Source organism: Triticum aestivum, chromosome 5A (genome assembly GCF_018294505.1).
Source record: "Triticum aestivum cultivar Chinese Spring chromosome 5A, IWGSC CS RefSeq v2.1, whole genome shotgun sequence".
NCBI classification, from domain to species: Eukaryota; Viridiplantae; Streptophyta; class Magnoliopsida; order Poales; family Poaceae; genus Triticum; species Triticum aestivum.
Window position 1 is genome coordinate 436,480,227 of NC_057806.1, and position 24,581 is coordinate 436,504,807.

The window sequence follows — 24,581 nt, forward strand, 5'->3', positions numbered from 1 at the left end:
CGTCAACTCTTCCCGCCGACTCAGGTATATCGAACCCCAATTCAGAATTTAGCAGCTGCGACCCGTATAGCAGAGTCCATCCAGCCTTCGCAGTCGGAAGCTGGCAGAGGTTTGCTGCAGATCAGGGATCTGCTCCGGGCAGCAGGAGATCAGAATTCAGCCGTGTCTCAGTCGCGCAACAGAATTCACAGTCGATCCGTCACTGTGAATATGGTTCAGTCGGCTCACAGCCCCAGATCGCCTCCGCGGCGCGAAGGGCGTGAGAATCGGCGAGATCAATATGGCGACAGACTCGACCGAGATGATAGGCGTCGAGTGCCCTATTCCCCTCCGAGGGGTGGGTCTTACGCTCCTCGGCAGCCAGATGATAGGCGTCAGTATAGTACGGGGCGTAGGGTTCCAGTTGACCCCAGAGAGCCAGGCTTCGACGCGCGATCCATTATCGTGCAAGGGTTGGTCGACCGGAACAGAGCCCATCGAGGTGCACTTGACAGAGATGTACCCACAAGCAGTCGAGTGCATGTTTCTGGTCCTGAATGTTTCAGCAGAGCTATCAGAGCCGCAGTTATTCCCCCCAATTTCAGGTTGGCAACAGGAGTCAGCAAGTTCACTGATGAGTCTAAGCCTGAAACTTGGCTTGAAGACTACCGAGTGGCAGTTCAGATTGGTGGTGGGAACGACGAGGTGGCCATGAAGCATTTACCCCTCATGTTGGAAGGTTCTGCCAGGGCATGGTTGACTCAATTACCTCCTAGCAGCATTTACACTTGGGAAGATCTGTCCCGAGTGTTCGTCAGAACGTTTGAAGGGACTTGCAAGCGACCAGCTGGATTGACAGAGTTGCAAGTCTGCGTGCAGAAAGCTAATGAGACTCTCAGAGAGTATATTCAGAGGTGGATCACTTTGCACCACACTGTGGAAAATGTCTCTGATCATCAGGCAGTCTGCGCCTTCAAAGACGGCGTCAAGAACAGAGAACTGAGTTTGAAATTTGGTCGAACCGGTGACATGACCTTGAGTCGGATGATGGAGATTGCTACCAAGTACGCTAACGGCGAAGAAGAAGACCGACTCCGAAGCGGCAAGCACAAGCCGAGTCAGTCGGAAAAGGGAAACACCAGTCGGAAACAGAAGCGGAAGGCTGAACCGGCAGCTCCTGGAGAGGCTCTGGCCGTGACTCAAGGAAAGTTTAAGGGGAAACCAAAAGGATCCTGGAACCCCAAGAAGGTAAAGGATAAAGAAGGGAACGACGTGTTGGATATGCCATGTCACATTCACACGAAGAAAGACGAAGAGGGGAATATCATTTACCCAAAGCACACCACTCGCCAATGTCGACTCCTGATCCAGCAGTTTCAGGGAAAACAGTCTAAAGACAAGGAGAAGGAGTCGGACAAGGCCGAAGACAAGGAGGACAGTGAGGGAGGATATCCGCATATCAACTCCACTCTGATGATCTTTGCAGATGTAGAAAGCAGAAGTCGACTGAAAGTGATTAACCGAGAGGTGAACATGGTTGCCCCAGCAAAGGCAAATTATCTGAAGTGGTCTCAAACACCCATCACATTCGACCAATCTGATCACCCGACTCATATTGCCACCCCTGGGAGGCAAGCTTTGGTGGTCGATCCAGTTGTCGAAGGCACTCGACCGACAAAAGTGCTGATGGATGGTGGAAGTGGGCTGAATCTGTTATATGCAGACACATTGAAAGGTATGGGCATTCCGATGTCCCGACTGAGCGCTAGCAACATGAGCTTTCACGGAGTTATACCAGGGAAGAAGGCCGAGTCACTCGGCCAGATAGCTTTGGACGTGGTGTTTGGTGATTCGAAGCATTTTCGCAAAGAAAAGTTGACGTTTGAGGTCGTGGATTTTCAAAGTGCATATCATGCCATTTTGGGGAGACCAGCCTATGCACGGTTCATGGCTCGACCATGTTACGTATACCTCAAATTGAAGATGCCCGGCCCCAAAGGAGTGATCACTGTCACCGGTGATAGGAAAAAGGCAGAGGAGTGCTTTCAGAAGGGCTCCAAGATTGCCGATTCCCAAGTGACAGCGGTCGAGTTCGAGGAGTACAAGCAAAACGCAGATCCGAGTGATTTGCTGCGACCGAAGAAACCCGCTACAGAATCTGCATTCCAGTCGTCTGGGGAGACGAAGCCTGTTCATATTCACCCGACCGATCCCGATGCAGCTCCGACCCGCATCTCCACAACACTCGACCCAAAATAGGAAGAAGCGCTCATCCAGTTCCTCCGTGAGAACTGGGACATTTTTGCATGGAAGCCCGCTGACATGCCAGGTGTTTCCAGGGGACTGGCTGAGCATCGCCTAAGAGTCGACTCGTCTGCAAAACTAGTCAAAGAGCATCTTCGGCGGTCTGCCGTCCAGAAGAGAAAGGCCATTGGTGAAGAAGTGGCTCGACTGTTGGCGGCAGGATTTATCCGAGAGATATACCACTCCGAGTGGCTCGCTAATGTCGTCATGGTTCCTAAGAAGGACAAGTCGCTCTGAATGTGCATTGATTTCAAGCACATCAACCGAGCCTGCCCAAAAAATCACTTTCCTCTCCCTCGCATAGATCAAATTGTTGACTCGACCGCGGGATGCGAGAGGTTGTCTTTTTTAGATGCTTACTCCGGGTACCACCAGATCCGTCTGTACGGGCCCGATGAGGTAAAAACAGCTTTCATCACTCCATTCGGGTGCTTCTGCTATATCACCATACCATTCGGCCTCAAGAATGCCGGAGCCACATTTATGCGAATGATTCAGAAGTGTCTACTCACTCAAATCAGTCGGAATGTGGAAGCTTATATGGATGATATTGTTGTCAAGTCACGAAAAGGTTCCGACCTGCTCGCTGACCTCGCCGAAACATTTGCCAACCTCAGAAGGTATGATATCAAGCTCAATCCATCAAAGTGCACATTTGGAGTTCCTGGTGGCAAGTTACTCGGTTTTCTCGTTTCCGAACGGGGAATCGACGCTAACCCAGAGAAGATTGGCACTATTCTCCGAATGAAACGCCCTGTGCGAGTGCACGATGTCCAGAAGCTTACTGGATGCTTGGCCGCATTAAGTCGATTCATCTCACGACTCGGTGAAAAGGCACTGCCTCTTTACCGACTGATGAAGAAGGCTGACAAGTTCGAGTGGACTCCAGAAGCTGATGCAGCATTTGCCGAGCTAAAAGCTCTGCTCTCCACCCAGCCGGTGCTTGCTGCTCCAATCAGCAAAGAGCCTCTGTTGCTCTACATCACAGCCACAGGACAAGTCGTCAGTACTGTGCTAACGGTCGAGCGGGAAGAAGAAGGAAAAGCTCTCAAAGTTCAGCGCCCAGTGTATTATTTGTCTGAAGTCTTGACTCCATCCAAGCAGAGATATCCTCATTATCAGAAGCTTGTGTATGGGATATACATGACCACAAAGAAGGTTGCTCATTATTTCTCTGACCATTCCATCACAGTCGTCAGCGACGCTCCACTATCAGAGATTTTCACAACAGAGATGCAACTGGTCGAGTGGCCAAATGGGCGATTGAACTTCTTCCCCTTGATATCAAGTTTGAGGCAAAGAAAGCCATTAAGTCCCAGGCAATAGCAGATTTCCTCGCCGAGTGGATTGAACAGCAGCAGCCGACTGAAGTTCACTCGGAGCATTGGACCATGTTCTTTGATGGCTCTAAGATGTTGAATGGTTCCGGTGCTGGGGTTGTCCTGGTTTCCCCCAGAGGAGATAAGCTCAGATATATGCTCCAGATTCACTTTGATTCCTCCAACAATGAGGCAGAATATGAGGCCCTCCTATATGGGTTGCGCATGGCCATTTCACTCGGCGTCCGTCGCCTAATGGTCTATGGCGACTTGGATTTAGTGGTCAATCAGGTGATGAAAGAGTGGGACGTGAGAAGCCCAGCCATGACTGGATACTGCAGTGCAGTGAGGAAGCTGGAAAAGAAGTTCGAGGGGTTGGAGCTCCATCACATACCCCGACTGAAAAATCAAGCAGCTGATGATCTAGCAAAGATAGGTTCCAAGAGAGAAGCCATTCCGAGTGGTGTGTTCTTGGAACATATACACACTCCGTCAGTCAAAGAAGATCCTTTCACCGAAGAAACTCCGCAGCCCAAGAGTGCCATAGATCCGACTAAAGTTAAAGTCCCAGCGGTGGTCGACTTGATCATGGAGGTTTTGGTGGTCATTCCCGACTGGACGATTCCGTATGTCGCATATATCTTGAGGAAAGAGCTTCCGGAGGATGAGGAAGAGGCTCGACAGATCGTCCGTCGATCTAAGGCCTTTACCGTAATCAAAGGACAATTATACAAAGAAAGCGCGACTGGAGTCGGTCAGAAGTGCATAACACCAGAAGAAGGTCGACTCATCCTCAATGATATTCACTCGGGGACCTGTGGTCATCATGCGTCCTCTCGGACCATCGTGGCCAAAGCATACCGAGCCGGATTTTACTGGCCCAAGGCGAATGAGATGGCAAAAGAGATAGTGGATAAGTGCGAGGGATGTCAGTTCTACTCGAATATGTCGCACAAGCCTGCGTCAGCTTTGAAGACCATCCCACTCGTCTGGCCTTTTGCAGTTTGGGGGCTGGACATGGTCGGTCCTTTGAGAACAGGACGAAGCGGCTTCACGCATGTACTGGTGGCAGTCGACAAGTTCACCAAGTGGATCGAGGCTAAACCAATCAAGAGCCTTGACACCGGTACTGCTGTTAGCTTCATCAGGGAACTAATATTCAGATATGGAGTCCCACACAGCATCATTACGGATAATGGGTCGAACTTTGACTCAGAGGAATTCAGAGCTTTCTGCGACTCCCAGGGCACACGGGTCGACTACGCTTCAGTCGCCCATCCGCAGTCGAATGGACAAGCAGAGCGAGCTAATGGACTGATTCTTAATGGATTGAAGCCTCGACTGATGCGTGATCTCAAACACGCGGCTGGAGCTTGGGTCGATGAACTTCCCTCTGTACTCTGGGGACTGCGGACCACACCTAATCGGTCGACCGGAAGAACTCCATTCTTCTTGGTCTACGGAGCTGAAGCGGTCTTGCCGAGTGATCTTCTGCATAATGCTCCCCGAGTTGAAATCTACAACGAAGCAGAAGCTGAACAAGCGCGGCAGGACGCAGTCGACCTTTTAAAGGAAGAAAGGGAGATGGCTCTGATCCGGTCGACCATCTACCAACAAGATCTGCGCCGTTTCCACGCCAGAAATGTGAGAGGTCGAGCCTTCCAGGAAGGAGATTTGGTTCTCCGAGTGGATCAGCACAAACCACACAAGCTTGCTCCTTCTTGGGAAGGCCCCTTCATCGTCACTAAGGTCCTCCACAATGGGGCGTACCGTCTTTACAACGTCGAGCATAATATCGACGAGCCCCGAGCTTGGAACGCGGAGCTACTCCGCCCATTCTACACTTAAGTTTTATCAATCGGATGAGTTGCAATAAAGTACTTTTGTAGTTCATGGACCTCAAAATAATAGTGTCATAGTTCCTCCATAATATCTGTCACTTTTTATTTTTGTCCAATGAAATTCCCCTCAGTGGGTGACTTAGCTGCGAATCCGTTTCGCCTAAGTTTGTAAAAATCCTACCGAGTGGTGAGCCAGACTCCCACTCGGAGGCTTAGCTGCGAATCCGTTTCGCCTAAGTTATCAAAATCCTACCGAGTGGTAAGCCAGCCTTCCACTCGGGGCTTAGCTGCAGCCGTTCGCCTAAGTTATCAAAATCCTACCGAGTGGAGCAACCTCACTCGGAGGCTTAGCTGCAGTCCAAGCACTCGCCTAAGTTATCAAAATCCTACCGAGTGAAGCCAGCTCACTCGGGCTTAGCTGCAGTCCAAGCACTCGCCTAAGTTATAAAAATCCTACCGAGTGAAGAGCAACCTCTCACTCGGGGCTTAGCTGCAGTCCAAGCTCGCCTAAGTTATAAAATCCTACCGAGTGAAGAGCAACCTCTCACTCGGGGCTTAGCTGCAGTCCAAGCACTCGCCTAAGTTATAAAAATCCTACCGAGTGAAGAGCAACCCTCTCACTCGGGGCTTAGCTGCAGTCAAGCACTCGCCTAAGTTTAAAATCCTACCGAGTGAAGAGCAACCCTCCACTCGGGGCTTAGCTGCAGTCCAAGCACTCGCCTAAGTTATAAAAATCCTATCGAGTGGAGAGCAACCCTCTCACTCGGGGGCTTAGCTGCAGTCCAAGCACTCGCCTAAGTTATAAAATCCTACCGAGTGAAGAGCAACCCTCTCACTCGGGGGCTTAGCTGCAGTCCAAGCACTCGCCTAAGTTATAAAAATCCTACCGAGTGGAGAGCAACCCTCTCACTCGGGGGCTTAGCTGCAGTCCAAGCACTCGCCTAAGTTATAAAAATCCTACCGAGTGAAGAGCAACCCTCTCACTCGGGGGCTTAGCTGCAGCCATGTGCTCGCCTAAGTTATAAAAATCCTACCGAGTGAAGAGCAACCCTCTCACTCGGAGGCTTAGCTGCAGCCCTATGCTCGCCTAAGGTATAAAAACCCTACCGAGTGAAGAGCAACCCTCTCACTCGGGGGCTTAGCTGCAGCCATGTGCTTGCCTAAGTTATAAAAATCCTACCGAGTGAAGAGCGACCCTCTCACTCGGAGGCTTAGCTGCAGCCCTGTGCTCGCCTAAGGTATAAAAACCCTGCCGAGTGGAGAGCAACCCTCTCACTCGGAGGCTTAGCTGCAGCCCAGTGCTCGCCTAAGTGGACTAAAGAATAAGTCGATTGCAGTACAGGCACCTTGCTTTGAACCTGCAAAAGACATTCCGAGCCGAAGGCAATCGTATTCAAGCACCAAATCCAAGTTTGAATCGACATCTAAAGGAACCGAAAGTGCTCAGGCGTCAAGCCTGTTAAGGTTTGTCGGTTACAATTCCACTCGGCATACCGAGGCAAATTTAAAGCGTCGAGCCAGAAGAAGTTTTTTACCCCTCCTGTGGAGGGCTGGAAGGTGCAACAAATTCATCAAGGTCAATTCCGTCGGCGATTCGAGTGGCAGCTGCAAGGAAAGTTTCCATAAAGGACCTGAAGTCATGCTTCTTGGTATTGGCCACCCGAAGGGCCGCCAGCTTCTCTTCTCGCGCATCTTTGCAGTGGACTCGGGCCAGACACAGAGCGACATCTGCACCACACCGAGCCGAGGACTTCTTCCACTCCTGCACTCGACCAGGGATCGTGTTCAAGCGGGCCATCAGCGACTCAAGGTCATTCTGAAGTGTCTCCTCAGGCCAGAGCGTCGAGTCGATGCGAGATGTGGCGGCCTTCAGCCTTGCGATATAGTCCACGACAGCTGCAACACGAGACTCCAGTCGGAAAACATCCATGGCAACTTCGTCGTTCACCGGAGAATTGACGGGGTCGAGGTTTGGCTCCAGTCGGCTAGTTTCTTCTTCAAAGTTTTGACAAAATTCTGCAAGGGTGATCACTAAGTCAAGAGGATGGTCGAATGGAAAAATCACAATTGGAAATGTCTGCCAAGCATAGAGGTTTACCTTCAAGCATAAGAAACAGCTTCTTGGCAAGTCCACTCAGGAAGGCCTCCAGATCAGTTTTCTTCCCAGTCAATTTGCTGACTTGGTCGGTCAGGGCAGCCTTATCAGTTTTCAGTCGACTGACCTCCTTGTTGGCAATCCCAAGAGCAGCTTTCAGATTGGCATTGTCTTGTTCAAGCTTGGTGACTGAAGCTAACTTCTCGTCGGCAAGCTTGATCTTCTCAGCTAGCTCAAGGTCTTTCTTCTGCTGGGCCTCCCTTACCTTACCTACAAGTTACAGCAAGATCAGATTTTGAAACAAGCAAGGGGAAAAGCAGTCGTCAGGGTCTCACCAAACATACCTTCGGTCTCCTCCTTTGCCTTTGTCAGCTTCTCCTGAACCAGCTTCAAGCTTAGCTCGACTTGAGTATGTTTTTGTTCCAGCTCTGAGTAGCGAGCCACAAGATCACAAGAGTTCTGCGAAGAACCAATCGACTAAATGTCAAAAATAATTCACTTCCGAGTGAAAAAGGGAAAAACACACGTTTCTAAGACTACAGCCGAATACAAGCATTCGACCGTAGTCTCGGGGACTACACCCAGTGGGTGCACTCAGCGTGCCCCCACTAATCCTGTTGAAGACAAAGTCGACCAGTCGACCTCAAAAAAAAAGAGATGCATTCTCTAAGACTGTGATCAACTGCAAGCAGTCGACCACAGTCTCGGGGACTACACCCAGTGGGTGCACTCAGCGTGCCCCCACCGGTTTGTGAAATCCAGTCGACATAGTCGACTGACAGAAAAATTGACATCATAAAGCCTAAGGCCGACTGCCAGCAGTCGACCTTAGCCTTGGGGACTACACCCAGTGGGTGCACTCAGCGTGCCCCCACCGGTTTGTGAAATCCAGTCGACCAGTCGACTGACGGAAAGATTGACATCATAAAGCCTAAGGCCGACTGCCAGCAGTCGACCTTAGCCTTGGGGACTACACCCAGCGGGTGCACTCAGCGTGCCCCCGCTAACACGGAGTTTATTCGACACACCCACTGGGTGACTGCTATAAATTCCGGAAAAGAAAAGTTTTTGGTAACATATCCAACAGAACAAACAGCGGTCGACTGACCTGGACATTGCTTTGGAGGGCAGAGCTGGCGTCATAAGCTGCCTGGCTCGCGTCCCGGATGGTCTTCAGCTGCTCCATCATGAGTCCCGCCTGGCGTATTGCCTCCTTCGCTGCGCCAGCTTGGTCCTCTGGGACGTGGTGCGTCGTGAAGAGGGAGGGCTGCTGAGCACTCGTCAGTGGATTTGCGAAGGACACCGCGTGTCGAGTGGTGTTCTCTTCCTCCACAGTCAGAATCTCAGGCGCCGTCACATCCTGATGCACCTTACTGGCGGACGCTTTCCGACTCCTCCTGCGTGCCAGTGGTTCTTCATCCTCGTCGTCATCAGGGAGATTGATAACAGTATTGGGTGGAGCTGCGGAGAAGAATCAGGATCAGAGATCGCGAGTCAGTCGACTAAGAACGGTGTTAAGAATACAGTACCTGGGTTCGAAGTTGCTGCGTCCTCCATCTCGTGGTCATCAGCCCGGGCCGAGGTTTCAGAAGTAGCAGCACTGCAACTCCAAAGGATCAGTCGACTAACTTCAGCGTCGACCAGAGATAAAGCTCACACAGAATAAGAAAATATGAGCAGCACGGTTACCCTGATATGGTGGGGATGGACACCTTCATCTTCGGCAAGAGCTTGATCGGCTTCGACGAGGCCGCCCTGGGCTGCTTCGGCGCCTTTTCAGTCGGCACCGGAGAGGTGGTCCGAGGGCGCTTGGTCGACTGAGTGGCGGTCGCAACCCCCTTACCACGTTCGGTCGAAGGGTCGTGGACAAGCTTCGACCGCCTTTCTGAGCGCGATGGTACGACCTCCTCCTCGTCTTCTTCCTCGTCCTCGACGTCGTCTTCATCACCGTCACCATCATCATCGTCGTCATCATCCTCTGCAACATCCGAGTCCCATTCCTCCTCTTCCTGGCTCTCGCCCCCGCTCGCCTCGCCCTCTTCAGTCGAAGCTTGTGCCCCATTGGGCATCGAGTACAGCTCGGTGAGGGCCTAGCAGATGCCCAGACAAGGATCAGTCGACCAGTCGGCAGGGTTAACAGAAATGAATACGACAAGGGCGCAGTGGAGAGCAGAGCAAGTGTACTTTGTTTGAGTCGCTGTTGTGGTCGAGTGGAGGAATCCTTCTGGCTCCGCGTGGGTTGTCCTTGTTTCCGGTGACGGCTGCCATCCATCTTTCCAGAGTGACATCGTCGACTGCTTCTGGATGGACTCTAGTCTCGTCTTCGGTCCCACAGTACAACCACATGCAGTGGCTCCGGAACTGGAGAGGCTGGATGCGACGCCTGAGGAAAACCTCCAGGAGGTCCATGCCCGTCACTCCCTCCCGAACCAACTGCACCACGCGCTCCATCAACATCTTCACGTCAGCTTTCTCCTCCGGAATCAGCTTCAGAGGGGAAGGCTTGCTCACTCGGTCCATGGTGAACGGAGGGAGTCCACTCGACTGCCCTGGCGTCGACTGGACCTGGCAGTAGAACCAAGTCGACTGCCAGCCTCTGACGGACTCGGGAAAGGTCATGGGCGGGAAGGTGCTCTTATTCCTCACCTGAATCCCCAGACCCCCACACATTTGGACGACTCGGGTTCTCTCATCACCTGGGCTCGCCTTCTTCACGGTCTGAGATCGACACGTGAATATATGTTTGAACAAACCCCAGTGCGGTCGACAGCCCAAGAAACCCTCACACATGGACACGAACGCAGCAAGATAGGCAATGGAGTTTGGGGTAAAGTGGTGAAGCTGCGCTCCAAAGAAATTCAAGAAGCCACGAAAGAAAACACTCGGCGGCAAGGAAAACCCACGATCAACATGGGTGGCCAAAAGCACACACTCACCCTCTTCTAGCTGGGGCTGCCACTCCTTCCCCGGAAGCCTCGCAGCTCCGTGGGGGATCAAGCCCTCGTTGGCCATGTCGAGGAGGTCATTCTCCGTGATGGTCGACTGGATCCAGTCTCCTTGGACCCAGCCCTTCGGCAGGCGGGATCTGGACGAGGACCCTCCGCGGCTGGTGGATCTCCCCTTTGCTTTCTCCGACGCCGACGCCTTCTTTGCACGCTCCAGCGCCGCCGTCTTCTCCTTGGCCATGGTCGCCGGCGAGATGCGCGAAGGGAAGTGGTACGGGGGCGAGAGCGAGGACGCTGAGCAGGGAAGAAGGAAGCAGAGGGAGAGGGAGAATGCTGGGGCGCAGCACAGAAATCCTCGCCGGGCGCATTTATAAGGTCCCTTCCGAGTGGCTGACATGTGGGCCCGGTCGATCTAATCATATCTGGGAGCAGTTATGCAGACTGGATACGTGGCGAAAAAGGCGGCGCGGAGATCGAGGCGTCTATGCCCCGTCCCATCCGAACGCCGCGGTCCGCCCCGCTTCGCGCGCGCCCCCAAATTTCGCATCCCGCGGAATCCGCGAGCAACAAATCAGTCTGTCAGACGCGATGTTTCCGGCGATCCGTCGCTCGGAGATCGTCGAAGCCCGAAAGATCACTCGACGCAAAAATAGAATGGATCGAGTCGACTGAAGGCAAATTGCTCCCTGTCAACGAAGAGATTGTTTGGTCCAGAACAGCGCACAACTAGAGCGCAAAGGTTAATCGGAAACGACATCAACTCCTTCTTCACTCGAAGCCTCAATCCATTCGGGGGCTAATGATGGGGTTATGTACCTAGGGTAGGGTCATGGACCTGATCCAAGTAACTTACCCCAAGACATCCTTAGAAGAGGTCGCCTTCCAGTCGACCAATGAGGACTCACTCGACTGGTCTGAAGGACTCGACCACGAAGACTCACTCGACCACCAGGAGGTCAAGAGGCACTCTGCACTGCAACGGCCTGTAATCAAGTAGACTTTATGATAGTAAAGGCACTTTATGTGGGGCGTTACCAGTAACGCCCCAGACTTAACTCACCTTAAACCCTCTCCTACGTGGGCTGGCTGGGGTCCTGGCGCACTCTATATAAGCCACCCCCCTCCACAGGCAGAAGGGTTCGGCACTTTGTAGCTCATATACTCATAATCCACTCGACCGCCTCCGGGCTCCGAGACGTAGGGCTGTTACTTCTTCCGAGAAGGGCCTGAACTCGTACATCCTTTGTGCTTACAACCTCTCCATAGCTAGGACCTTGCCTCTCCATACCTACCCCCACTCTACTGTCAGGCTTAGAATCACGACACAAAGAAAAGTACTTCATTTTTGTTTGCCCTACTGTCACATATGAAATTGCCAAAGGAAAAAAAATATAGCAATACTTTTCCTGCATGATCTCTTGCAAGAAAAAAACCCAGCTTTGACTTGTCAATTTTATTTTTGATGCTAATAGCAAGTTAATTCCAAGAATTCCGCCAATATCAATTCCTTTATCCAAGGCGAAGAGTGAATCACTTAGCCAATATGAAGAAGCTCTTAGCACTTTGTTGAATCAAAATAAAGAATACCACTCTTTGATGATTTTGTTGGCATCAAACTGCCCTCGAATTAGTTTATTCAAGAACGGGAAACATCCCAATGTGATAAAAAAGAATCTAATCCTAGAATGCCTCTATTTTGCTTCATCTTACCATTTACTACTCCCTTCGGTTAAAGTTGTACTAAGTCAGCGGCAATTAATATGGATCGAAGGGAGTATTACCTAATCAGATCCTGTAGAAAGAAATTGTTCCTTGACAATTTGAAACAAATCTTCCAGGTACATCAAGGACTTATATACACTTTAATAAATGTTGAAAATAAAAGGATTTCTAATTTTGATAATAACATAATGTTGGATCCATCTCTTTTAAATATATAATTGCGACTTTGTCCAAATTTCGAATTTTCGATAGTAACATAATCATGTTCCGCCTGTGTCTCGAAAATGCTTTTTTGTTAGTTTACGTGAGAAACTTTACAAAAAAGATTAGTTTGCATGTGAGAGTAATAATGGAGTAATAATGAGACAAAGCCCGAAGCACTGAGCGTCGACACAAGCTTCTGGCCCGTGCTGGAGTCCTCGATATTTTGGCGGGTAATGAAAGAAGCCCTCCGTCTCCACGTCCGCGTGCTCACTGCGTCGCTCCACGTAGAGGGTAAATTCACGGCCGAGAGCCGCTCACGACGTGGGCACCGTCGCGGCCACCGCGCCCAGCTCGTCACGGGTTGGCTTACCCGTAGGACGGCCTATAAATTGTGGCCACTTACTCCGAACAATACAGCAACAAACACTCGGCGAGAAATCAAACAGCAGCTAGCAATCATCTAGCCGGTTCATCGCTTGTCGCAGCATCTTCTTGCGTCCTTCGTGCACCTTCCGCGGCTGCCTAATGGCGACTATGATGGCCACGAGCTCCTTCGCCGGTGCCGCCGTCCTGCCTCGTGGCTCAGCTGGCCGCTCCGGCGCCCGCTCTCTGCCAGCGCTGGGCCGACGCGCCCTTGTCGTCAGGGCACAAACCGAGGGCCCGAGCGCACCACCGCCAAACAAACGCAAGGTATGCATGCCATGCCATATCGGCAGCACGGCGCCGTAGCTAAACTCAGTCCAGTGGCAAAGTTTCTGATATTTGTTCCTGGCACAGGCGAGCACCTCGATCTGGGACGTGATGGCGTTCAGCGGCCCTGCGCCGGAGCGCATCAACGGACGGCTTGCCATGGTGGGCTTCGTGACGGCGCTCGCGGTGGAGGCAGGCCGCGGCGACGGGCTCCTCTCGCAACTCGGCAGCGGCACCGGGCAGGCGTGGTTCGCCTACACTGTGGCGGTGCTGTCCATGGCGTCCTTGGTGCCGTTGCTCCAGGGCGAGAGTGCTGAGAGCAGAGCCGGCGCCATCATGAACGCCAACGCGGAGCTCTGGAACGGCCGCTTCGCCATGCTCGGCCTCGTCGCTCTTGCGGCCACCGAGATCATCACGGGCGCGCCCTTCATCAACGTGTAGACTAAACGTAAACAACTTTGTTGTCGACCAGATAGCACAACCTGTACTTAGCTAGTAGGACATGTAAATGATGAGAACTGATCATCCTCGTATTCTTTGTAGTACTACTAATTAAAGATACTCGATCATGAGTAGTTTTAACGTCCCTCTTACCTCCTCTTTTTACGCTTACCACCTAAGATGTTAAAATTGCTCGTTCATATGTTACCAGGAGCTGAATTGTTTGTCATCCAAAATCTTCTTAAAAATGAGAGCTGGGTTGGGATGTAATAGGCGTACAAAGGTACCTTGTCGATATCAGAAATGATATTATACGGTTGGATTCGATAAAAATGCTCGATAGTCACTTGTAGGATGCTTGGCTCATCCCGCGTCCTAAAATTCAGAGGTGAGTCTTAAACTTCACTTTGCTATTGTACCACTTGCACAAACTTGATCTTACAATTAACTAGTACATTTCATGCACACTATGATTTAGCAATTAATACGACCATTTGAATTTTATATATCCTTCTAATTTTCAGGATAATTCGGGTTTGTTGCCGAAAGCAAAGAAATCGTTTCGTCATTCCAGTACAATATCATCATGAACAATAGAGAAAACTTGTATCCTGGATTTATATTGAAATCCCCTTTTGTTGGTGTTTTGCGTAGAAATACTATTTTTTTTCTTATTGCATAATGTTATTGTAAATACAAAATGGATTCAGAAATTTTAAATTTAGAAAATAGGACCCTGGAGGATGAATATATGAGTAGAGAGGAAGACTCAGAGGAGGATTAGGAGACGGTAAATGATGAATATACAAGACCCAACATGACGAATATGAAACCCAAGAAGAATATAAATGCGTGGAATCCTAAAGGACGAGTGTGAATATGAAACTCTAGAAGACAAATATGGGATCCCAGAGAACGAGTATAGGACTTTATAGGAAGATTCAGACGAGTTATATGAGAGCCCATAGAGCAAATATATGACCCAAGAGGACGAATATGAAACTCTAAAGGAAGAAGAAAAGTATGCCAACCCCGAGGAAAGGTAGAAGGACAAATATGGGACTTTAGAGGAAAACTTGGAGGACGAATACGATAGCCCATCCAAAGATTCCATCATAAAAACAATGTTTGATTGAGCACCGAGGAACAAAAGAATTTAGTCTAAGGTGCAAAAACAATTTGACCTTTTTCTATTCGTTCTTCAGGAACTGTATATCTGGGCAAGATCTTCATTCCCAAAGTTTCTTGACAATTGACAATAGTATAATTGGAGTGGATACACAACCTAGAACAAAAATACGAGAAGTCTACTAGGTAGACTGGTCCGAGTGAAGAGAAAAGAAAGCCATACGAAACTCATAGTATTTTATGGAAATATTCATATTCTTGAGGAGATAGATAAAATATTAGGTGGTTGTTTGATACCTCTAGAAAGACAAAAAAATAGATTCAAAGGAATCGAAAGAAGAGAAAAAAAATCGGTCAACATTCAACAGGAAAAAAAATCAGGAGCAAGGAAAATTATTTTGTTTCTGTTTTCCCTACAACCGCATATGATATGGATGAAGGAAGAAATTTAGCAACACTTTTCCCGCATGATCTTTTGCAAGAAGAACATAAGCCCCAAGTTTGCGAATATCCAATTCTGAGCCCGGACTCATTTGCACCCGGTTAAGAAATAATTCATAAAAAAATTCAAAAAAATCCAATTTTTTTGTGCATGGTAGATAATTTGGTGCGTGAGGTGCGCTCCAAATTTCAGAGCATTTCGACATTTGAGTAGCTCTCAGCAAAAAAGATAAATTGGGTCAGAACAGTATACAAACAGTACACTATTTAGCAGACCCTAAATTTGTCTTTTTTGTCGAGAGCTACTCCGAAAAATTGGACCGGACATCATGCACATCATGAATTTTTCTAGTATTTTTTGATTTTTTTTATTCAGCGCAGGTGCAGATGCTCCTGGGAGCCAAAACGCCTCACTCCCAAGTTTGACTTGTCAATTTTACTTCTCATGCTAATAGCAAGTTAACTCTAAGAATTCTGCCAATATCAGTCCCTTTATTCCAAGGCGGAGAGTGAATCACTTAGCCAACATGAAGAAGCTATTAGCACCTTACTGAATCAAAATAAAGAATACCAATCTTTGATGATTTTTTTGGCATCAAACTGCGCTCGAATTGGTTTATTCAAAAATCAAAAACATCCAAATGTGATAAAAGAATCTAATCCTAGAATTCCTATTCGAGAAAATTTTGGGCCTTTACCTAGTATATCTGATTTTTGTTCACCTTACTATTTACTATTGCCTAATCAGATACTGTAGAAATAAATGGTTCCTTGACAATTTTAATCAAACCTTCCAGGTACTTCAACGACTTGTATGCACTTTGATAGATGAAAATAAAAGGATTTCTAATTTATTTTTTTGCGAGGAAAGGATTTCTATTTCGGTAGTAAAGTAACGTTGGATTCATTTCTTTTGAATTGTCAATTTGTCTGAATCTCAATAGTAACATAATCATGTTTCACCGTGTCTTCAAAGTGTTTTTTGATTAGTTCACGTGGGTAAGTCCCCGCCCCGAAAAAAAAAGGATTGACGTGAGAAAGTTTATACAGGGGGAAAATAATGACAGAAGCTACTGGCCCGTGTTTGACAGGAAGCCCTCCGGCCAATGCACGGTGGCCTCCACGTCCGCGTGCTCTCCACGTAGAGGGTAATTTCACGGCCGAGAGCCGCTCGCGACGTGGGCACCGTCGCGGCCACCACGCCCAGCTCGTCACGGGTTGGCTCTCGTGGAGCACGGCCTATAAATTGCGCCCACTCGCTCCGAACAATACACCAACACACACTCAGCGACACAACAAACAGCAACTAGCAATCATCTAGCCGGTTCATCGCTTGTTGCAGCATCTCCTTCGTGCACCTTACACGGCTGTCTAATGGCAACCATGATGACCATGAGTTCCTTCGTCGGTGCCGCCGTCCTGCCGCGAGGCTCGGCTGGTGGCTTAGGCGCCCGGTCTCTGCCAGCGCAGGACCGACGTGCCCTCGTCGTCAGGGCACAAACCGAGGGCCCGAGTGCACCACCGCCAAACAAACCCAAGGTATGCATGCCATATACTCCCTTCGTTTCTAAATATAAATTTTTTAAGACATTTCAAATAAACTACTCCCTCTGTAAACTAATATAAGAGCGTTTAGAATACTAAAGTAGTGATCTAAACGCTCTTATATTAGTTTACGAAGGAAGTACAACATACAGATGTATATAGACATATTTTAGAGCGTAATTTACTCATTTTGCTTTGTATGTAATTACTTGTTGGAATCTTTAGAAAGACCTATATTTAGAAACGGAGGGAGTAGGCAGCATGGCGTCGTAGCTAATCTCAGTCCAGTGGCACGTTTCTGATATTTGTTCTTGACACAGGCGAGCACCTCGATCTGGGACGCGATGGCCTTCAGCGGCCCTGCGCCAGAGCGCATCAACGGGCGGCTAGCCATGGTGGGCTTCATGACGTCGCTCGCGGTGGAGGCAGGCCGAGGCGATGGGCTCCTCTCGCAGCTTGGCAGTGGCACTGGGCAGGCGTGGTTCGCCTACACCGTGGCGGTGCTGTCCATGGCGTCGTTGGTTCCGTTGCTCCAGGGTGAGAGCGCCGAGAGCAGAGCCGGCGCCATCATGAACGCCAACGCGGAGCTCTGGAACGGACGCTTCGCCATGCTTGGCCTCGTCGCTCTGGCGGCCACCGAGATCATCACCGGCGCGCCCTTCATCAACGTGTAGAATAAACTAGCATTGTTGTCCACCGGATAACACAACCTGGACTTACCTAGTAGGGCATGTATTCTTTGTAAGTATATATAGTACTTGCTAATTAAAGAAGATTCATCTTTCTTTTTTCTCACTCCATGTATGTTTGAGATGAATTCCTCTTTCTACCACGTTTATTACATTTGAAATTTTATCACAAATAACATGTTAAGACATGTAGTTTTACAATTCGGACATGGAAAATACTTCCTAAGCGTTCTAAAACATCTTATATTACTAGTTTATAAGAGGGAGTACAGATTAAAGCAAAGTTGCACATCTCTAACTTGTACTTGCACCTATACTGAGCAACATAAGATTACATTAAAAAAAATCAACTACTCCAAATGCACGCTTCTGGCTCGAGGTTACACATAGGGATGAAATTGAGGGGATGAACAAGCAGCTTGGGGCTTCAAAGAAAAGGATAGTGTGCGATGTTTGACCCATCACACATAATTTGCATAATGAAACCGTGTGCGTTGTGTTACACATGTTTTGCTTGCACGAAGCGTGTGCGACGACTGGCATCATCCCATACGGTTGTCAAAGCAAATCATGGGCGACATCGAGCACACAGTTCTGCATATCTAATCAAGTGTGATGATGGGACGCCTCGCACACATTTCATCTCGGAACATCATGTGCAATACGGGGACACGTTTATCTGTCGTCACCGTGTGTTGTGATTTGTACAATCACAGGCAATTCTTCAATAATAATTGTGTGTGAAGTTGTTCACATGGTTAATTCAAAAATAGTACTTCCTTTTTAATGTTGCTAAACATAGTATTTCAACAATGGAATTACTTAATTTATAAGATAAAATCTCAGAATTATATAGCTAGCTAGGCATCGTCTTTTGCTTCATCACTAACTAAGAACGCGTCTGCGGCTTCCATGTGGCCAACATCCAAGTCCACCACTTCCATTGGCTGCGCCATGCCGGCTTCGTGTCCCTGCGGTAGCCTCGACCACGGGAGAAATTGAATCTTTTACCCCACTTTACTTCTCCATTTGATAATTTGCCCGTTGAGAGGCTGCCAGGTGGGGCCGGAGCTACTGGTCATCAAAACAACCCTGAGGCAAATCATCCAACCCCTTGTAAAGTGGGGCAAATCATCCAATCCTCCCGACTACGGTGACAAAATGGTGGGAGTGAGGATGCGATCAGGCCAAACAGCTGCTTCCGCAACTGCATGGGCCTCACACTCTACGCATTCGATGCTACGGGGGGTGGCATCGACCAACTCGGCACACTCGTGGGCACACTGCTGCTTCGCTAAATCGTCATAGCATGCATCACGTAGCGCCCAGAATCCGTCGAGGTTGCCGTCGACCAGAGCACATGGTCGTCTTGTTGGGGAACGTAGTATTTCAAAAAATTTCCTATGATCACGCAAGATCTATTTAGGAAAAGCATATCAACGAGCGGGGAGAGTGTGTTCACGTACCCTCGTAGACCGAAAGCGGAAGCGTTTAGTAACGCGGTTGATGTAGTTGAACGTCTTCGCGATCCAACCGATCAAGCACCGAACGCATGGCACTTCCGCGATCTGCACACATTCAGCTCAGTGACGTTCCTCGGACTCTAGATCCAACTGAGGCTGAGGGAGAGTTTCGTCAGCACAACAGCGTGTTGACGGTGATGATGAAGTTACCGACGCAGGGCTTCGCCTAAGCACTACGACAACATGACCGAGATGGAAATCTGTGGAGAGGGGCACCGCAGACTGCTAAGAAATCAACTTGTGTGTCTATGGGTGCCCCCTGCCCACGTATATAAAGGGGGTAGGAAGAGGAGACCGGCCTAGGAGGGGTGCGCCTATAGGGGGAGTCCAACTAGGGTTCCCAATCCTAGTTGGAGTCCCCTTCCTTTTCCAAGAGAGGAGAGAGGGAAGGAGTAGGAGAGGGAGAAGGAAAGAGAGGGGGGGGGGCCTCCCTAGTGCAATTCGGACTTGCCATGGGGGGCGCGCGGCCACCCCTTGAGGCCCTTCTCTCCTTTCCGGTATGGCCCATTAACGCCCACTACTTTCCCGGTGAATTCCCGTAACTCTCCGATACTCCGAAAAATACCTGAATCACTCGGAATCTTTCCGATGTCCGAATATAGCCTTCCAATATATCGATCTTTACGTCTCAACCATTTCGAGACTTCTCGTCATGTCCGTGATCTCATTCGGGACTCCAAACAACCTTCGGTACATCAAATCACATAACTCATAATACAAATCATCATCAAACGTTAAGCGTGAGGACCCTACGGGTTCGAGAACCATGTAGACAGTACCGAGACACATCTCCGGTCAATAACTAATAGCGGAACCTGGATGCTCATATTGGCTCCTACATATTCTATGAAGATCTTTATCGGTCAAACCGCATAACAACATACGTTGTTACTGAAGGAAATATGCCCTAGAGGCAATAATAAAGTTATTATTTATTTCCTTATAATCATGATAAATGTTTATTATTCATGCTAGAATTGTATTTACCGGAAACATAATACATGTGTGAATACATAGACAAACAAAGTGTCACTAGTATGCCTCTACTTGACTAGCTCGTTAATCAAAGATGGTTATGTTTCCTAACCATGAACAATGAGTTGTTATTTGATTAACGAGGTCACATCATTAGTAGAATGATCTGATTGACATGACCCATTCCATTAGCTTAGCACCCGATCGTTTAGTATGTTGCTATTGCTTTCTTCATAACTTATACATGTTCCTATGACTATGAGATTATGCAACTCCCGTTTACCGGAGGAACACTTTGGGTACTACCAAACGTCACAACATAACTGGGTGATTATAAAGGAGTACTACAGGTGTCTCCAATGGTCGATGTTGGGTTGGCGTATTTCGAGATTAGGATTTGTCACTCCGATTGTCGGAGAGGTATCTCTGGGCCCTCTCGGTAATACACATCACATAAGCCTTGCAAGCATTACAACTAATATGTTAGTTGTGAGATGATGTATTACGGAACGAGTAAAGAGACTTGCCGGTAACGAGATTGAACTAGGTATTGGATACCGACGATCGAATCTCGGGCAAGTAACATACCGATGACAAAGGGAACAACGTATGTTGTTATGCGGTCTGACCGATAAAGATCTTCATAGAATATGTAGGAGCCAATATGGGCATCCAGGTCCCGCTATTGGTTATTGACCGGAGACGTGTCTCGGTCATGTCTACATTGTTCTCGAACCCGTAGGGTCCGCACGCTTAAGGTTACGATGACAGTTATATTATGAGTTTACATGTTTTGATGTACCAAAGGAGTTCGGAGTCCCGGATGAGATCGGGGACATGATGAGGAGTCTCGAAATGGTCGAGACGTAAAGATTCATATATTGGATGATATGGTTAGGCCAAGGGGTCAAGCCCATGAGGCTTTAGGTCGGTGCAAAAGGAGTTTTGCGGAGGCCAGGGGGCCAAACGCCGAGGCCCATGGCGTCTGGGCCAGACGCCAAGGATTGTGGCGTTTGGTCCTGGAGTCCGAGTGGGACTCTTGCCTTTCGGGCAAAACCGACTTTGAGGAGGCTTTTGCTCCAAGTTTCGACCCCGGGGCTCAACATATAAATAGAGGGGCAGGGCTAGCACCAAAGGTACAACAAGTTGATCCACGTGATCTATTCCTTAGCCGTGTGCGGCGCCCCAGCCACCATATTCCTCGATAATACTGTAGCGGAGTTTAGGCGAAGCCCTGCTGCTGTAGTTCATCAAGATCGTCACCACGCCGTCGTGCTGACGGAACTCTTCCCCGACACTTTGCTGGATCGGAGTCCGGGGATCGTCATCGAGCTGAACGTGTGCTCGAACTCGGAGGTGCCGTAGTTTCGGTGCTTGATCGGTTGGATCGAGAAGACGTACGACTACTTCCTCTACGTCGTGTCATCGCTTCTGCAGTCGGTCTGCGTTGGGTACGTAGACAATACTCTTCCCTCGTTGCTATACATCACCATGATCTTGCGTGTGCGTAGGAAATTTTTGAAATTACTACGTTCCCCAATAGTGGCATCCGAGCCTAGGTTATTTATGTTGATGTTATATGCACGAGTAGAACACAAGTGAGTTATGGACGATACAAGTCATACTGCCTACCAGCATGTCATACTTTGGTTCGGCGGTATTGTTGGACGAGACGACCCGGACCAACCTTACGCGTACGCTTACGCGAGACCGGTTCCCTCGACGTGCTTTGCACAGAGATGGCTTGCGGGCGACTGCCTCTCCAACTTTAGTTGAACCAAGTATGGCTACACCCGGTCCTTGCGAAGGTTAAAACGGAGTCTATTTGACAAACTATCATTATGGTTTTGATGCGTAGGTGAGATTGGTTCTTACTTAAGCCCGTAGCAGCCACGTAAAACATGCAACAACAAAGTAGAGGACGTCTAACTTGTTTTTGCAGGGCATGCTGTGATGTGATATGGTCAAGGCATGATGCTGAATTTTATTGTATGAGATGATCATGTTTTGTAACCAAGTTATCGGCAACTGGCAGGAGCCATATGGTTGTCGCTTTATTGTATGCAATGCAATCGCGATGTAATGCTTTACTTTGTTACTAAACGGTAGTGATAGTCGTGGAAGCATAAGATTGGCGAGACGACAACGATGCTACGATGGAGATCAAGGTGTCGCGCCGGTGACGATGGTGATCATGATGGTGCTTCGGAGATGGAGATCACAAGCACAAGATGATGATGGCCATATCATATCACTTATATTGATTGCATGTGATGTTTATTTTTTTATGCATCTTATCTTGCTTTGATTGACGGTAGCATTATAAGATGATCTCTCACTAAATTATCAAGAAGTGTTCTCCCTGAGTATGCACCGTTGCGAAAGTTCTTCGTGCTGAGACACCACGTGATGATCGGGTGTGATAGGCTCTACGTTCAAATACAACGGGCGCAAAACAGTTGCACACGCGGAATACTCAGGTTATACTTGACGAGCCTAGCATATACAGATATGGCCTCGGAACACGGAGACCGAAAGGTCGAGCGTGAATCATATAGTAGATATGATCAACATAGTGATGTTCACCATTGAAACTACTCCATCTCACGTGATGATCGGACATGGTTTAGTTGATTTGGATCACGTGATCACTTAGAGGATTAGAGGGATGTCTGTCTAAGTGGGAGTTCTTAAGTAATATGATTAATTGAACTTAAATTTATCATGAACTTAGTCCTGGTAGTATTTTGCAAATTATGGATCAATAGCTCGCGTTGTTGCTTCCCTGTGTTTATTTTGATATGTTCCTAGAGAAAATTGTGTTGAAAGATGTTAGTAGCAATGATGCGGATTGGATCCGTGATCTGAGGATTATCCTCATTGCTGCACAGAAGAATTATGTCCTTGATGCACCGCTAGGTGACAGACCTATTGCAGGAGCAGATGCAAACGTTATGAACGTTTAGCTAGCTCAATATGATGACTACTTGATAGTTTAAGTGCACCATGCTTAACGGCTTAGAATCGGGACTTCAAAGACGTTTTGAACGTCATGGACCATATGAGATGTTCCAGGAGTTGAAGTTAATATTTCAAGCAAATACCCGAGTTGTGAGATATGAAGTCTCCAACAAGTTCTATAGCTAAAAGATGGAGGAGAATCGCTCAACTAGTGAGCATGTGCTCAGATTGTCTGGGTACTACAATCGCTTGAATCAAGTGGGAGTTAATCTTCCAGATAAGATAGTGATTGACAGAATTCTCTAGTCACCATCACCAAGTTAGTAGAACTTTGTGATGAACTATAATATGCAAGGGATAACGGAAACAACTCCCAAGCTCTTCGTGATGATAAAATCAATGAAGGTAGAAATCAAGAAAAACATCAAGTGTTGATGGTTGATAAGACCACTAGTTTCAAGAAAAGGGCAAAGGGAAGAAGGGGAACTTCAAGAAGAACGGCAAGCAAGTTGCTGCTCAAGTGAAGAAGCCCAAGTCTGGTCCTAAGCCTGAGACTAAGTGCTTCTACTGCAAAGGGACTGGTCACCGGAAACGGAATCACCCCAAGTGATTGGCGAATAAGAAGGATGTCAAAGTGAACATAAGTATATTTGATATACATGTTATTGATGTGTACTTTACTAGTGTTTATAGCAAACCCTAAGTATTTGATACTAGTTCAGTTGCTAAGATTAGTAACTCGAAACGGGAGTTGCAGAATAAACAGAGACTAGTTAAGGGTGAAGTGACGATGTGTGTTGGAAGTGGTTCCAAGATTGATATGATTATCATCGCACACTCCCTATAATTTCGGGATTAGTGTTGAAACTAAATAAGTGTTATTTGGTGTTTGCGTTGAGCATGAATATGATTTGATCATGTTTATTGTAATACGGTTATTCATTTAAGTAAAAGAATAAATTGTTGTTCTGTTTACATGAATAAAACTTTATATGGTTACACACCCAATGAAAATAGTTCATTGGATCTCGATCTTAGTGATACACATATTCATAATATTGAAACCAAAAGATGTAAAGTTAATAATGATAGTGCAACTTATTTATGGCACTGCCGTTTAGGTCATATTGGTGTAAAGCGCATGAAGAAACTCCATGCTGATGGGATTTTGGAATCACTTGATTATGAATCACTTGATGCTTGCGAACCATGCCTTATGGGCAAGATGACTAAAACGCCGTTCTCCGGAACAATGAAGCAAGCAACAGATTTGTTGGAAATCATACATACCGATGTATGTGGTCCGATGAAAGGCTTACAACAGGTATCATTATTTTCTGACCTTCACAAGATGATTTGAGCAGATATGGGGATATCTACTTGATGAAACATAAGTCTGAAATAATTGAAAGGTTCAAAGAATTTCAGAGTGAAGTGGAAAAATCATCGTAACAAGAAAAATAAAGTTTCTGCGATCTGATCACAGAGACGAATATTTGAGTTACGAGTTTGGTCTTCAATTAAAACAATGTGGAATAGTTTCATAGCTCACGCCACCTGGAACACCACAATGTTATGGTGTGTCCAAACGTCGTAACCGCGCTTTATTGGATATGGTGCGATCTATGATGTCTCTTATTGATTTACTATTGTCGTTTTGGGGTTATGCATTAGAGACAGCTGCATTCACGTTAAAAGGGCACCATCTAAATCCGTTGAGACGACACTATATGAACTGTGGTTTAGCAAGAAACCCAAGTTGTCGTTTCTTAAAGTTTG

The 24,581-nt window shown here is 47.9% G+C and overlaps 2 protein-coding genes across 2 annotated transcripts; both read left to right on the forward strand.

Annotated features, from left to right (window-relative positions):
* Nucleotides 1–12,823: 12,823 nt before the first annotated feature.
* LOC123103812 (low molecular mass early light-inducible protein HV90, chloroplastic) lies at nucleotides 12,824–13,681 on the forward strand. The gene is made up of 2 exons (XM_044525492.1): nucleotides 12,824–13,099; nucleotides 13,187–13,681. Exons 1-2 carry the CDS (start codon nucleotides 12,935–12,937, stop codon nucleotides 13,538–13,540), a joined length of 519 nt encoding a protein of 172 aa, XP_044381427.1. The 5' UTR covers nucleotides 12,824–12,934; the 3' UTR covers nucleotides 13,541–13,681.
* Nucleotides 13,682–16,352: 2,671 nt separating this feature from the next.
* Nucleotides 16,353–17,449, forward strand: LOC123103810 (low molecular mass early light-inducible protein HV90, chloroplastic). Its single transcript, XM_044525491.1, has 2 exons — nucleotides 16,353–16,648; nucleotides 16,975–17,449. Exons 1-2 carry the CDS (start codon nucleotides 16,484–16,486, stop codon nucleotides 17,326–17,328), a joined length of 519 nt encoding a protein of 172 aa, XP_044381426.1. The 5' UTR covers nucleotides 16,353–16,483; the 3' UTR covers nucleotides 17,329–17,449.
* Nucleotides 17,450–24,581: the final 7,132 nt, after the last annotated feature.